This window comes from Trichomycterus rosablanca, chromosome 8 (assembly GCF_030014385.1).
Source record: "Trichomycterus rosablanca isolate fTriRos1 chromosome 8, fTriRos1.hap1, whole genome shotgun sequence".
In the NCBI taxonomy this organism is placed as follows: domain Eukaryota; kingdom Metazoa; phylum Chordata; class Actinopteri; order Siluriformes; family Trichomycteridae; genus Trichomycterus; species Trichomycterus rosablanca.
In genome coordinates this window covers 10,864,451-10,880,667 of record NC_085995.1, presented here as the reverse complement: position 1 = coordinate 10,880,667, position 16,217 = coordinate 10,864,451, and the positions used below count along the sequence as shown (strand labels likewise).

The 16,217-nt window shown below is 39.2% G+C and overlaps 1 protein-coding gene across 1 annotated transcript in view; it reads left to right on the top strand.

The window, feature by feature from the left end:
* fgfrl1b (fibroblast growth factor receptor like 1b) overlaps positions 1-16,217 on the top strand; it is a 126,851-nt gene that overhangs the window by 79,046 nt on the left and 31,588 nt on the right. Inside the window, exon 4 of the mRNA XM_063000969.1 lies at positions 15,065-15,337. Within this exon, the coding sequence (XP_062857039.1) occupies positions 15,065-15,337 (273 nt within the window). The remainder of the gene's footprint in view (positions 1-15,064; positions 15,338-16,217) is intronic.

The window sequence follows — 16,217 nt, the reverse complement described above, 5'->3', positions numbered from 1 at the left end:
AGCCAGGTTTTATCCAACATAACATTTTTTGGCATATGGATGGATGGATGGATGGATGGATGGATGGATCAATAGATAGATCGATAGATAGATCAAGTTACACAAACCAAAAGTCAAAAATAATACTACACACTACAGATATTCACATTATACAAACTGTATCTGTATAATCACAACAACACTCAGACAACACACTACAACAACAGGACCTGAGGGTACACAATTAGCAGGCACTTTTATCCTAAGCGATTTACTATTATGACTGAATGAAGATTTGAGCAATTCAGGGTTAAGGGCCTTGCTCAGGTGCAACTTGAACCAGCAACCTCCTGATTACTAGTCCAGAAGTTTAACAACTGAGCTACCACTGCCCTGGAATAGCTGACTTTACATTAATACCTGACTTCATAGATTCTTACACACATGCACAATATCCACAATAAATGTATTATTATTTATATTACTTTTTATATTACTTGATATTACTTTCATTAACTGCTGTATTATGGTCATGGTGGCGTCAGATACAGTTCAACCTGAATCACAGGGTGCAAGGCAGAAATACTCTGGACAGAGCACCAATCCATCGCAGGGCTTTGGCCGTCCCCCGACACATGCATTCATGTCCATGTAGATATCCAGTTGGCTGACATCAGGACCGGAATATTGAATCAATCTGTGGTGGTCAGCGCAATAGACCAGAGCACCGAATTACCCGAGCAGTATGTATGGAACTGTTTAGACTAGGAAAAATCTCCTTCAACATTCTATTAAAAGTACAATGTTTTTGTTTTCAAGGACAAATTTTTCATTTTTGTCTTTAACCGAACGAACAGCGTCCCTGTGCAGCATTCCGTTCCACCACGTGCAGTTTCGTCTTTGCTAGCTGGCAAAGATGGCAGTGCCTCAGATATGATCAGCAGAGAGACAGAAAGATCAAATCAAGGAGACACAAAGATATAGGAGGATAGAAAACACAAATAAAGCCAAATGAGGAATAAAAAGATTGCGTGTGATCACTTGTAGCTGAGTGTTGGACAATAGCGCTGTTAAAAAGCAGGTGCTCATTACCCTGCTGGAGCCATGAACCCCTGCCAGGATGTGGGTGCATTTATGAGACCAGGTTGGCGCACTAGGTTGTTCCCCTGTGGTCTAAATACTGGTGGTCTACAGGAGGAGGCTAGATAGGGGTTCTTTTTTATGCTAGAATGACTCATAGTATTGTTTTTCTCAGGAGTGGGGTTAAAATGCTGGGCTGAAACAAACTTGAGCTGCATTGTGATGTGGTCCATCACCTGTTTCATGGAACCATGATCAGCTCTAAATTATATGATCTAACTTTATGAATTGGGCTTTAAATGACAGACAGCCAAACACAAGCTGAAGATCACCATGAGCAATGCCGATGGTGCAATCATAAATCCCATCACCTGAAACCTCTCATTGTAGGGATCAAGCATTAGGGCCTATACTGTCTAGGTGTATACCAAACATGCACTTGCCCACCTATCAAAATTTCTGAGAACTTGCTACCATCTGTGACCTTAAACTGACCCTTTTTTTCAAGGCCGCTAATGTTTTTCTTTTGCCACCTTTTTTTCTATTTTGTGCCCTTTTGGCCCATGTAGTTGTTTCCAGTTCCCTGATTATAACTCTTCTGGTGCTTATACCACCCCCACCCTGACCGAGTAGAACCACAGACAGGTCATTCGACAAAGTGGGCACACTTTTTACGTGCCAGACTTTGAGTCTCATACAGCCATTATAATGCTATGCCCTTCCATGAGTCATGTGAGCAGCAGCATACAGGAACCCAAAAATATCAAACTCCCACTAAAGTCACAGCCAATTGTGCCCGCTGGACGCCCGGCTAGGTCAATAGCACAGCTGAGATCTGAACTTAAGAGCTCAAGATCTCAGAGGTGGTGGGCAAACACATTAGGCTGCTTTGCCATCTCAGTGCCTTTGCTGTCTTGAACTGTAGTTCGACTAGCTGCTCGGCATTTGTATTCATCATGGTGAGATCAGAACTAGACGAGAATTGTTTGTTTGTTAAAAGGTTTGATGTATTATAAATTGTTAAATTTTTTCAGTTTTTTCACCAGTTGAGTTCTCCATCTATCTTTCATGTAGTCTTAATTCTACTAAAATAATTAATGTTCTTTAAATATACAAATATACCTCATACTGCTTTTCAGCAGAGTGTACCCTTTTTATTACAGATTAAATGGCAAAATAATCTCAGTCATAAACCTGTTAATCTCATACCAGAAACTTGATGTTAATGTTGCTTTGCAAAGTGGGTGTAGTCAGGCTAAAACTGGGATATTTAGTTGAAAATTATCCACCAAGGTGGTTGGCACTTGAATTTTGGAAATTGATTCTAGTTTTGCAAACGTAATAATGCAATTCAGTGTCCCAGAATCAACTTGAAAAACCAAAGGTTTTACACATTTACCTGCCTGAGTAGCTGGTAACTAAAAAGGTAAATAGATGGATGGATGTATAGATACTAGATGTATATATATATATATATACTGTATATGTATATACAGTATATATATACAGTGAAGCCCGAAATTATTCATACCCCTGGCAAATTTTGACTTAAAGTTACTTTTATTCAACCAGCAATTTTTTTTTTGGACCGGAAATGACACAGGCGTCTCCCAGAAGATAATAAGACGATGTACAAGAGGCATCATTATGGAAAAAAATATTTCTCAGCTTTTATTTACATTTGAACAAAAAGTGGCATGTCCAAAATTATTCATACCCTTCTCAATAATTAATAGAAAAGCCTTTATTGGCTATTACAGCAATCAAACGCTTCCTATAATTGCTGACCAGCTTTTTGCATGTCTCCACTGGTATTTTTGCCCATTCATCTTTAGCGATGAGCTCCAACTCTTTCAGGTTGGAGGGTCTCCTTGCCATCACCCTGATCTTTAGCTCCCTCCACAGATTCTCAATTGGATTCAAGTCAGGACTCTGGCTGGGCCACTGCAAAATGTTAATGTTTTTGTCCGCTAACCATTTCTTCACCACTTTTGCTGTGTGTTTTGGGTCGTTGTCGTGCTGAAATGTCCACTGGTGCCCAAGGCCAAGTTTCTCTGCAGACTGCCTGATGTTGTTGTTGAGAATCTTGATGTATTGATCTTTTTTTATGATGCCGTTTACTGTGATTAGGTTCCCTGGTCCATTGGCTGAAAAACACCCCCAAATCATTAGGTTCCCACCACCATGTTTGACAGTAGGGATGGTGTTCTTAGGGTTGAAGGCTTCTCCTTTTTTACGCCAAATGAAGGATACATCATTGTGGCCAAACAATTCAATTTTTGTTTCATCTGACCATAAAACAGAAGACCAGAAGTCTTCTTCTTTGTCCAGATGAGCATTTGCAAAGGCCAAGCGAGCTTTTGTGTGCCTTTTCTGGAGAAGTGGCGTCCTCCCTGGTCTGCGTCCGTGGAACCCAGCAGTGTGCAGTGTCCGTTGGACTGTCTGCCTTGAGACGTTGCCACCAGCAGAGCCCAGATTCACCAGGATGGCCTTGGTGGTGATCCTTGGATTCTTTTTCACCTCTCTCACTATCCTCCTGGCCAGCACAGGTGTCACTTTTGGCTTCCGACCACGTCCTCTGAGATTTTCCACAGTGCGGAATGTCTTGTATTTTTTAATAATACTTTGCACTGTAGCCACTGGAACTTGAAAACATTTAGATATGGCCTTATAGCCCTTTCCTGACTTGTGAGCTGCCACAATGCACAGCCGCAGGTCCTTAGTGAGCTCCTTTGTCTTAGCCATGACTGTCCACAAACCAACTGCAGAGAGTTGCTGTTTTTCACCTGTTGAGTTGATTAAAACAGCTGTTCCCAATGAATCAGGGTAATTAGGATGCTTTAGAACAGCTTGGACTATTTGGAATGGTATAGAACTTTGGATTTTCCCATAGACTGTGACAGTTTGCAAAGGGTATGAATAATTTTGGACATGCCACTTTTTGTTCAAATGTAAATAAAAGCTGGGAAATATTTTTTTCCATAATGATGCCTCTTGTACATTGTCTTATTATCTTCTGGAAGACACCTGTGTCATTTCTGGTCAAAAAAAAAATTGCTGGTTGAATAAAAGTAACTTTAAGTCAAAATTTGCCAGGGGTATGAATAATTTCGGGCTTCACTGTATATATATATATATATACAGTATATATATATATATATATATACAGTATATATATATATATATATATATATATAGAGAGAGAGAGAGAGAGAGAGAGAGTGAGAGAGAGAGAGAGAGAGAGAGAGATAATGTAGCAAAGAATGCAAAACACAGCCACAAAATACACAGACATTAGGCAGAAAGTGAACATTTTATCCTCAAAGTTGATGTGTTAGAAGCAGGAAAAATGTACAAGCATTAAGGATTAAAGCGAGTTTGACAAGGGCCAAATTGTGATGGCTAGACGACTGGGTCAGAGCATCTCCAAAACTGCAGCTCTTGTGGGGTGCAAATTCCCCAGATCTCAATCCAATCGAGCATCTGTGGGATGTACTGGACAAACAAGTCCGATCCATGGAGGCCCCACCTCGCAACGTACAGGAGTTAAAGGATCTGCTGCTAACATCTTGGTGCCAGATACCACAACACACCTTCAGGGGTCTAGTGGAGACCATGCCTCAACGGGTCAGGGCTGTTTTGGCAGCAAAAGGGGGACCAACACAATATTAGAAAGGTGGTCATAACATTATGCCTGATCGGTGTATAATAACTGTAATGTGGTTCACTTTGCGCTTCCTATTATATTAAGTTCTTTTAACTATTGTAAATATAATAACAACATCTACAGAACAGAAGACAACACAATCATTAAGACAATGTGAATAAAGTGCATCATTCGTTCATTCATTTTAGCTCGCCTTGTCCCGACTGCATAATGCTGCTATCACCTGCAGTTATACAACATCAGTAAAGCTACCATGCAGCGTGATGACAGATGTAGCCAGTGCGTTAGGTGTTTATGGCCTAATCTGCTGTGTTAAATAAATACATTATTGAATAAGCACTGCTAGTAGGACAGTATTGAATAAGAATACCTGGTTTACAATGCCTTAATCTTCAAATTCACCCCAAGGTATATAGTTGGGTTAAGGTCATGCAATTGTATGTAAACATTTGACCTTTAGCTGTACATATTGCATAGAGCACTCAAGGTAGGGTTTCTGATATTATTATTTACTTATTATTATTAGTGTTGTTATCATTATTAGCCTATTTGGGCAACCGTCTCCTAGTCATATGTAGAGATCAGACAGATCAGAAAAAGTCTTTACAGAGTTTTCCTGCAGGGTTGAAAAAATACATGGGCCACAAACACAATCACTGACAGGTGGCGAACTAATGATTACTTTCTCTTTTATACAATCTTTGATCTGATTTCTTTGATGCTATTCGGAAGCTCTGGTGGTTTGCCAACATACCTAATTGAGGATCAAGCAGACAAGTTAAATCAGGTGTAACGGCAAGCTAAAACTCCCGGCTGTGGTGTTTCCTTTGGGTGAGAGACAGAGAATCAGTTCCATAGGTAATCTGCTGGCAATGTAGGCCGTGTTAGTTAGGCAAATTAAACAAGCTTTAACTTTAGATCTGATTAGAATCAGCAGTATGAAAGGAACGGATCAATGGAGGAAAAACCTGGGTGGCATGTGTGCCCGGAGAGGCAAGAGGCTGAATGTTTACCAAGCGTCGACCCCCTGCTGTGATTCATAGCTCGATCATCAGTGCAAACAATCACAGGCGTCACTCAGCTGCATTATCAGCCGGAGATAAAAGAGTCACATACCAAAGCAGTGAGCCGTGTTTGGTCTAACTGGTGTATCATTGAAAAATAAACATGATCCTACTGTGTAGTACTACAGTACGGAGAGGAGAGGGAGTAGAGAAGGAGGAAAGCTACTAAATTATGTGATGTGATCAACCTCGAGATGACCTGCTGAGCTGTGTCCTCTCTTATTGGCTGGTCATTTTATTTTAGTTGTACAGCATGGTGCGTAACAGTGGATCATCAATCAGTGTACAGAAATAATTAATACGTTTATGTGTTTATTGCTTAATCTATTGTTTTTAGGTGTATAAAATCATGTATATTAAATAAACTTTGTGTAACGATTTGAGCAATGGCCTTTCCTGTTCCAGCATGACTGTGCCACTGGAAACAAAGGGTACTGACAAAGGTTACTGGTTAAAACTGCCACTGCTAAGCCATTCAACAAGGCCATTAACCCTCAACTGTTGAATTGTGTTTGGTCCCAATTGTAAGTTGCCTTAGATAAGATTGTTTGCTAAATGCTAGATTGGCAGCTTTGCATTTAAGGTACTTAACTACTGAGTAGAAGGTCCTATTTAACATTTTCATTATGAATTAAAATGTTTATTGCAAGCCAACATCAATAACTGAATCTTAAATGCTCCTTTGCTCATTGAAGGAAATGGGCCCAAATTTCTACAGACACACTTCTATATCTTGTGGAAAGCGTCCACAGTAACCTAGAGTTAACTTAAGTGTATTTTTATGAGTGTCTAGTGTAGTGACCTTTACTTCAGTTCTATCCAGTCCTTCAGAAACAAGCAGAAGGTGGACTGGCTACTTTTTACTGCACATTAATTTGAACAAAAAAAAAAGTAAACAGGTCATTGCAAGTTGTTCCACAATGGTGCACTGTGCTCTTGCCCAGTGTTGCGCAAGGTGGTTTCCAGCCATATCTAAGTAGTCAATTTCAATACAAAAGTCTTCAGCTTGAATTTTGAAAAATACAACAATGTACATGTATTGTGCAGTTCCACACGTACAGTTTTTTTTGCTGTCACATAACACAAGAATGCAGCATGGTATCCACTTACGATAGGTGGTCACTCTAGCAGGACAAATAAACTGCACCAACTGGAATAGTGAAATATTGACCACGATGAAGCAGTTAGAAAAATTAATGAAATGAATGAGCTTATGTAACCTTTATCTTTAATTTATTGCTGCCAACATAAATGATTTATTTAGTTAATGTTTTATTTGTTCAATAATTTCCCTCAGGATTAATAATGTATCTATCAATACATCCATCCATCCATCCATCCATCTGGTGTTGCTGAATGCCATTTAACGTTGTGGCATGGCCTTCTTGTACCTCATTGGTTAATATGATTAATAACCAAGTCGTAGGCGAGTCATAGCCTAGTGGTTAAGGTACTGGACTAGTAAACAGAAGGTTGCCGGTTCAGGTTGTCACTGTTGGGCCCTTGAGCAAAGACCCTTAATTGCCTCAATTGCACAGACTGTATGCTGTACACAGTACTGTAAGTCGCTTTGGATAAAAGGTGTGTGCTAAATGCAAAAACTGTAAATGTACAAATGTAAAATCATTAACTACAGCTAATAACTTGTGTGTACTTACACCATCTAGGCATAACATTATGACCACTGACAGATGAAGTGAATAACACTGATTGTCTCTTTATCACGGCACCTGTTAGTGGGTGAGATATATTAGGCAGCAAGTAAACATTTTATTCTCAAAGTTGTTGTGTTAGAAGCAGGAAAAATGGGCGAGCGTAAGGATTTGAGCGAGTTTGACAAGGGCCAAATTGTGATGGCTAGACGACTGGGTCAGAGCATCTCCAAAACTGCAGCTCTTGTGGGGTGTTCCCGGTCTGCAGTGGTCAGTATCTATCAAAAGTGGTCCAAGGAAGAAACAGTGGTAAACCGGCGACAGGGTCATGGGTGGCTAAGGCTCATTGATGCATGTGGGGAGCGAAGGCTATCCCATGTGGTCTGATCCAACAGACGAGCTACTGTAGCTCAAATTGCTGAAAAAGTTAATGCTGGTTCTGATAGAAAGGTGTCAGAATACACAGTGCATTGCAGTTTGTTGTGTATGGGGCAGCAAACACAATATTAGGAAGGTGGTCATAATGTTATTCCTGATCGGTGTAGATAAATAGGGCAAGTTTGACTGCATTCATTAAAAAGTAAATGGAACAGTGGCTTCTGGCTAAGGTCAGTGATTTAAAAAATAAATAAATAAATGAATAAATAAACCTAAACTTTCAACTTACGCTTAAAGAAAATTTGTCCAGAAAGTTATTAATCCAAGATTCCCCAAAAACAGGTCTGCAATGATTTAGAAGCTTTTAAATAAACATGTGACAGTTTTCCCTTAAGCGATCCTTGTGTAAACTTTTGACCTTTACTATAAATTCAGGATGAAAGTTACTTATCTTAACCCCTGTCTTTTCAATATAAGAGCAAACCATATGTCAGGGTCACCAGTTCCTTTCCTATATAACTGCAGAACCTTTCAATAAAATCTACATTTAGTTCCAGTTTGAGCTCAGCAGGTTTTCAATGTCTCCTTCACTGACGGACTGAAGACTTCTCCGGTCAATAGGCTGCCGTGGAGCCTCATTCTGTTACACACCCTCCTCCTCTGGCATGACACATGTTTGATGGTCATGCAACCTCCTCCGTCATTATCATTTATCCAAACGGCACGCTGTCATGTCTTTTGAAGCTTGCCCTGGAACACCAGCAGGAGGCTTCAGAGGCTGCTCTGTCTTCAAAGCTCTGTAGTCTGGGGGCCTACAGTCCATAAATCCTCCCCAGAAATCAAAAACCTATATCAACATGTCTTAAATGGATAAGGCTGGGCAGGGACATACTTGCTGGGTAGCTTTTAAGTGATCCTTGGTTGTCCATATGTCTGTGCCCATATGGTAGTCTTACTTCCAAAACAGATGTTTTTGATTATTCTAAAAACTTCCAGTCTTACATTGCATGTGTCCCAACTTTTATGGAATGTGTGTCAGGCACCAATTAAGAATTGTTTTATATCAAAAATAATCCAAAATATGAAGATATTTATAGTAGCTATAACAACCCCCACTCTTCTGAAAAGGCTTTCCACACAATGTTTTTGTGGGAATTTGTGCCCAGATAGTAAAAGAGTATTTGTAAGATGAGGCACTAATGTAGGAGAAAAGGGCTGGCTCACAATCAACATTAAACAGGGTTGGAATTAGGGTATTGTGTAGGTCACTAGGGTTCCATTCACACCAGATTTGCAAGACCATGTATTTATGGACCTTGCAGTGTGATTCTGATTACAATTTAGACTTGGTGTCTTGGATGCTTGGCTTACTCTGCTATATCGGACTTACATATACTTTACCCTAGCTATACCCTAGCTTGCTTTGTCCTGTTTTCTCCACTTATAATGCCATTTACATTCTGTTACAAAAACAAATGAAATACAGTGACATTTATGTGACCTTTTTAGCTTCAGTCTGTGGGAATTTGTGCTCATTCAGTCAAAAGTATTTGTATAGTTGGGCAATGATGTTGGTAAAGAACGCTTCAGTTGATGTTTCAGTTTATTCCAAAGCTGTTCAGTAGGGCTGAGTTCAGGGCACTGTGCAGGCCACTGGAGTTTTATTAAACCAAGCTTTTCTTCATGTCTATATAGATATTGCTTTGTGAGCAGGGACATAGTTATTCTGGAACAGGAAAGGGCCTTCCCTAAACTAATACTGCATAGTTGGAAGCATATAAATTCTTATTTTAGAATAATTTAGCAATTGTTGTGGCTGAAAAACATTAATTAAATAATTAGAATGTGTGTCCCAATTTAATTTTTAAGGTTTTAAATATTGGCTAAAATATGTGTTACAAATTGTACACATGTGTATAATCAATTACAAAATATTAGTCCACTTAAATATCTAAAATACAATACATTCTCATGTCTAATAATGGCAGCATTCTGTGTGACACACAGCATTAGGGTCATGGGGCCTCGGGTGTAGACCCTCCTTTGATGATAGTGTGGAGTTTGGCATGATCCCTCTTGTGGGCTTTCATTTATACCTTGTACTTTACCCGAGCTCTCAAATACATGCAATGAGTCAGTTAGCTTTTCTAAACTGCTCCTTGTGAATAAATGAGTGAATGTGTGTTACCCTGGGTGAAGGTGTTCCTGCCTCACACAAAGACATGAGTAAATAGCCTAGAAAAGATCTTTTCATTATAACACTGTCCGAGAAAGTGCTGCTTTCACTGTTAATAGAATATTATTGCAACAATGCTTTCAGTCCTTTCTGTGTAACTACCTGAAAGCCACAAAATTAAGCATTTCAAAACACGGTCGTAAAAAACACCCAGAGTAAATTACAACTATTTTTGTAGCTGTATTTTACCTTGCCTATAAATCAACCAACAACAATTCTGTTACGTTGCCAAGCGTACAATTATTATTTTGCCTGATTATTAAAGAATTCAATTTGCCTAGAGGGAAAACGTGTGTTTTAAAAAGCCAGTGTTTTGAAACATCTGTTACGGATGTATAGAACAAAAAAGGCCCATACTTTAATACTTACAGACATTGCTTAACAATAAAAACCCATACAAAGGACCTGTGGTGGTTGAGAAATTGCTATAGCCTTTGAACTCCTGACAGGAAGATCACAAGTTCCAGCACTTATGAGGCTTGATGGGAGGCTAGAAAGAATAGCTCCTACTGCTCTGTGGCTCAGCCCTTAAGCAAGGCCGTTAACCTTCAGCTACATTGTTCTGTATGAATCTGCATTGGTACTTCCCCACTTCAATTCTATTTATACTCTTTGGTAATTCACTTGTTGATAGTGAACCTCTAAAGGTGTCCTGCCGTATCTAGTATTAGGATGTTACCAGCTTCATGTACTCCCAGTGAGTCTTGAGTTAGTTAATGTGGTAGTGACATAACAAATGGAACTGTATACACCGACTAGGCATAACATTATGACCACTGACAGGTAAAGTGAATAACACTGATTATCTCTTTATCACAGCACCTGTTAGTGGGTGGGATATATTAGGCAGCAAGTGAACGTTTTATCCTCAAACCTGATGTGTTAGAAGCAGGAAAAATGGGCAAGCGTAAGGATTTGAGCGAGTTTGACAAGGGCCAAATTGTGATGGCTAGACGACTGGGTCAGAGCATCTCCAAAACTGCAGCTCTTGTGGGGTGTTCCCGGTCTGCAGTGGTCAGTGGTCAATTCAATCGAGCATCTGTGGGATGTGCTGGACAAACAAGTCCAATCCATGGAGGCCCCACCTCACAACTTACAGGAGCTAAAGGATCTGCTTCTAACATCTTGGTGCCAGATACCACATCACACCTTCAGGGGTCTAGTGGAGTCCATGCCTCAACAGGTCAGGGCTGTTTTGGGCAATATTAGGAAGGTGGTCATAATGTTATGTCAGTGTAAATTATTTTGAAGACAGAATCTGAAATTTAGAACATTTACTAGAAAATAGCGATCACTTATTTATTTTCACAATTTCTTTATCCTGTAATTTATTATAAGGCCTTAAAACTTAACAACACATTTTTTTATTATTATTTATTTTATAAATTAGTATAAATTATTATATATTTGCATTATGTTCTATTTATAAATTATTATTATTATTATTATCATTATTATTATTTATGTATATGATGTTATTAATATTTTTGATTAGACAGTTTCTGTAATCTGCTAAATTTAATGTATTGCATAAAAAGAAACTACTTAACAGTTAATGTGCAATATCAAGTATACTTTTAACATTTTAAACAATACTTCACACATTCCGCATTTCAACAAAAATATAATAATAAATAATATAAACATAAAAACACTGTTTATATACTGTATTTATATTTATATTAAATTATTTTATATTTTACTTGGAAAAAAAGAAATGTCAGGGAACTTTTGAATATGTAATATTGTCAAAGTGTCAATCTGTTACTAGTAGACAACATATTTATTTATTGTTACAGCAAGTAAATACTGATGCTTATTTATTATTATTAATATTATGTACAATTTAATTAACAACTGTTTTTTTTTTCAATGCATGGAGGATTTTTTTTTGTCCTTTTTCAGTGCATGAAGGATTTTTTTGTCCTTTTTCAGTGCATGTAGGATGATTTTCTATGAGGATTCAGGAAAGCACTGTAATTTAATTCCAGCACTAAAACTTTTTTCCTTTCCACTCATCTCTCGGCATTTTCCTGGACGATGATCAGTTGCGTCAGGTGAACGTGCTTCACTGAAAGTAGAAAGAGTTCAAAATAAGTTTAACATTTAATAATTTGCTGAATTAGTCCGTGTTTTTGCTTAATCATAATCAGCTCTGCTTTTTAGTGCGGTTTCCTAAATGAGGCAAGGGGATGTGACAGTTCCAGGCATGAATTAAAGCTTTAACACACACTCGCATGCATTCTAGTGCAGTTAGCCAGAGCGTGCCAAAGGAAATGGAAAGCTGGTACTCATGGGAGTCTCCACTAGCTGAGTGAGGTTAATGAAAAGCTCCTTGTGCATGCGAAGGCCATGAAAATGAAAAAGAACTATTTCCTAAAATGAGCTGATGAACTCCCTCACTTCTCACTTCTAGTCACAGAAGGTGTGTTTGGTATGCTTGTGATGCTAAAATTATCTTTTTTAGCACCATTTACACATTCATTTTCGGGGCTGTATGTGTTTCAGAACAAAGTCCACAGTGTAGTCCACGCTGTTCCTCCCTCACTGTGAATTTCATTTTCCACATATTTCTCTCACCAAGGTCTTTTACCTCTCAGGCTTCCGTGCTTCTGCTGCACGCCTAATTCACCTTGAGAAAATAAAGTGGAATCTTGTGTAATGTGAATTAAAGCCAGCTTGTGGGTAGTAGGTGCACAATAACATTATTCAGTCAGCTTTGAATGTGAATGTGTTTCTAACCTTACACTTACATTCCAATTACACACAAATCAAGCAACACATACACTCTTTTTCTAAACTAGTGAGGCACATTTATCCTGACATTCTTCTATGGTTAAAAAAGGGTTTATTCAGGATAAATACAACTAGCACAAAACTAGCAATTCTAGCAGCTGCCTTTGGTGATTTTTGTCCATCGTGAGCTGAATGCAATAAGAACACTTTGTACTACTTATACAATGGAAAGCACTTAAAGATGTTATCTCATCACTGTCTTTATTTTAATTAATCTTACAACTGTTGGGGGCTAAGTGGGTAGCACTGTCGCCTCACAGCAAGAAGGTCCTGGGTTTGATGATCCCCAGGTGGGGCGGTCCGGGTCCTTTCTGTGTGAAGTCTGCATGTTCTCCCCGTGTCTGCATGGGTTTACTCCGGGTGTTCCGGTTTCCTCAAAAATATACAGCAACTTAAACTATTATTAGCAACTTTATCTGTGCAGCAAAAAATCTTATTTACTGTTAGTGTTTACAGCCAGTGATTTTTTTATGATACCTGTATCAGTCTGCTGACCATTAGTAACAATAACACCTTTCCAGTTTTATCAGTCAGTTTAAATAATAACAACCACATTCATAGGTTTAATTCGATACAGCCAGTATTTTGGCCTTTTGCCCAGTAAATTGTACCCACGACAATCCTGAACAAGAAAAAGCAATGGTGACAGAGAATGAATGAATGATTTTGACTTGCAAAACTACAACAATTAGTGTTCTCAGTTCCCAAACTATTCAAATGATTAATTAACCATCCAGCTGGGCTGGCTGGCTATATAAACCTCATAACCTCAGACCTCATAACCTCAGACCTCATAACTGATGCAATTACGACCACTGGCTGATTTATGGCGTCTGCACAGAGTAGAGGAATAATGCGATCAGGGTGTGGCTCTCCGTGCACAAAGCTGATCCACATATGAACTCACCTCATGCAGGTTAAAAGATGCAGTCGGCTACTGCACACGTGTCGGAGGAGCCGTGTGTCAGTTCGCTCTCCTCAATCGGGGCGGAGGTCTGCACCAGTAGAGAGGAAGCATAATGCAATTGGGTAAAAATTGGACACGCTAAAAAATCGGGAGAGAAAAGGAGAAAATGTCGAATTAATAGGAAAGATGATAAAACACAGTGCTAAACATGCCTCTGTCCCAACTTTTCTAAGTGTGTTGCAGAAATCACATTCTAAATGTGTTTATTTTTACAAAATACAATAAAATTCACCAGTTAAAACACTGGAAATCTTTTCTTTCTAGCTTTCTAAGATTTAAGAATTAACAAATCACAGATTCTTCTTTTTATTGCATTTTACTAAATGTCCTGACTTTTCTGGAAATGGGGTTTGTAAATATGTCCCTGAAAAAATAACAATTAGCTGCTAAATTATAAACTGTCAGGCATACAGGTATGAAAAACAGCCTCAAAAGGCCCTCTCACTGTGGCTCAAACTTGGGGTTTTAAGTTAAGCTTAGTTATATTAACTTAAATCAGCAGTAGGATTTTTTATTGTGTACAGGCAACACACTTACTCACACCTAGGGTTAAATAAGTACAGCCAATCCACCTTTTGTTTATTTTGGAATTTCGGAGAAAACCACAGGATTATGCTAAATTCTTTACATACAGTGTTCAAAGGGGAGATTAGAACCTAGGTTGCCAGGTTCTTAGTATTGTGCAGCGCTCAGACTAAACATTAGTGTTAATTGAGGCTCAGGTGGTGCAGCGGTAAAAACACAGGCTGGAACCAGAGCTGGGATCTCGAATGCATGGTATCCAATCCCAGTTCTGCCTGCTGAGCGACCACATGAACAACGATTGGCCTGTTGTTCAGATATGGGTGGGATTAAGCCAGATAAGGTCTCTCTCATAATTAATGCAATTACGACCTCTGCTGGCTGATTGATGGTGCCTGCACAGAGATGAGAAAAGAGTGCTCTCAGGGTGTGTCTCTTCGTACACAACGCTGAGCTGCACTGCCCTCGTCAAAGTGTAGGTGATAAGATGCATACGGCATGCTGTCCACGTGTCGGAGGGGGCGTGGGTTAGCTTTGTTCTCCTCAATCAGAGCAGGGATCGGCATTAGTGGAGAGGAAGCATGATGCAATCGGGCAATTGGATGCACTAAAATGGAGAAAAAGGAGAGAAAATGCATAAATAAAATATATTTTTAAAAAAACCTTAGTGTTAATTGATTTTACAATGTCCCTGACAGAATTGTTGTTTTTTTTCCACCCTAGGTCCTCCGTGGGTAAACAAAATGGTGGAGGAGAAGCAGATTGTGCAGTTGGGACAAACGGTCCTCCTGCCGTGTCCCGTACAAAGTGACCCTCCGCCCCTGTTAATCTGGATAAAGGACGGCTGGACCGTCAACTCAGCATGGAGCCGTTTCCGCATCTTGAAACATGGCCTCAAGATCAAAAATGTAGAGGAGAAAGATGCCGGAGTCTATGTGTGCCAGGCTGCTAACGGCTTTGGCAGCGTCTCTCTTAACTTCACCCTCATGGTCATTGGTAAGTGACACCAGAGTTTATGTGAGAGAATGAGATTTGGGATTGTTTCTTCGCTTACAAATGTATTGTGTTGTACCACCTTAATTTGCTTAATCGAAACCTGCTTGCTCCATTTAGAATCTGATTAAAAGCCTGATAGAAGACATTGCTGTATCTGATGTTATAGCTGTAGCCTTTCCTCCCAGTAGGGTTTACAAAAGGCTGATTGTGGCAAAGAAAGTTATCAAGTTTAATGCATGTTGAATTGACTGACAGGAGACATGGCATTAAAAGTGCATGGGTTCATTTATAAAACATTAAATCATGAAGAAAATCAGACTGCTGGAGCTGTGGGCTTTTAATGATATGTAGTCAAGTCTTGTTATCAAGGCAGAGAACAAAGGATGACTTTCTGTCTTATGATGCCTGAGGTTGTTTATGAAGTTTGTAATATAATATATTGTTTCTCATTTTACTCCAGGAGTGAAGGATTGTTTTACACCAGCTTTGACGGGCAGAGGGATTAGTGCATTTTTGCCTTAGAACAATAGAACTTATAGTGTTTAGTGTAAGGTTAATAGGATCATGAGTTTGGCGTGAGATTGTCTTTGGTGTGAGGTTATTCAGACTGTGTTGGTTGTAAGGTTAATCACAGTGTGAGTTTGTCATTTGGGTGAGGTTATTTAACAAGTTTTTGGTGTAAGGTTGACCAGAACATGAGTTTGCTGTAAGGTTGACCAGAACATGAGTTTGGTGTAAGGTTGATCAGAACATGAGTTTGGTGTAAGGTTGACCAGAACATGAGTTTGGTGTAAGGTTGACCAGAACATGGGTTTGGTGTAAGGTTGACCAGAACATGGGTTTGGTGTAAGGTTGATCAGAACATGAGTTTGGTGTAAGG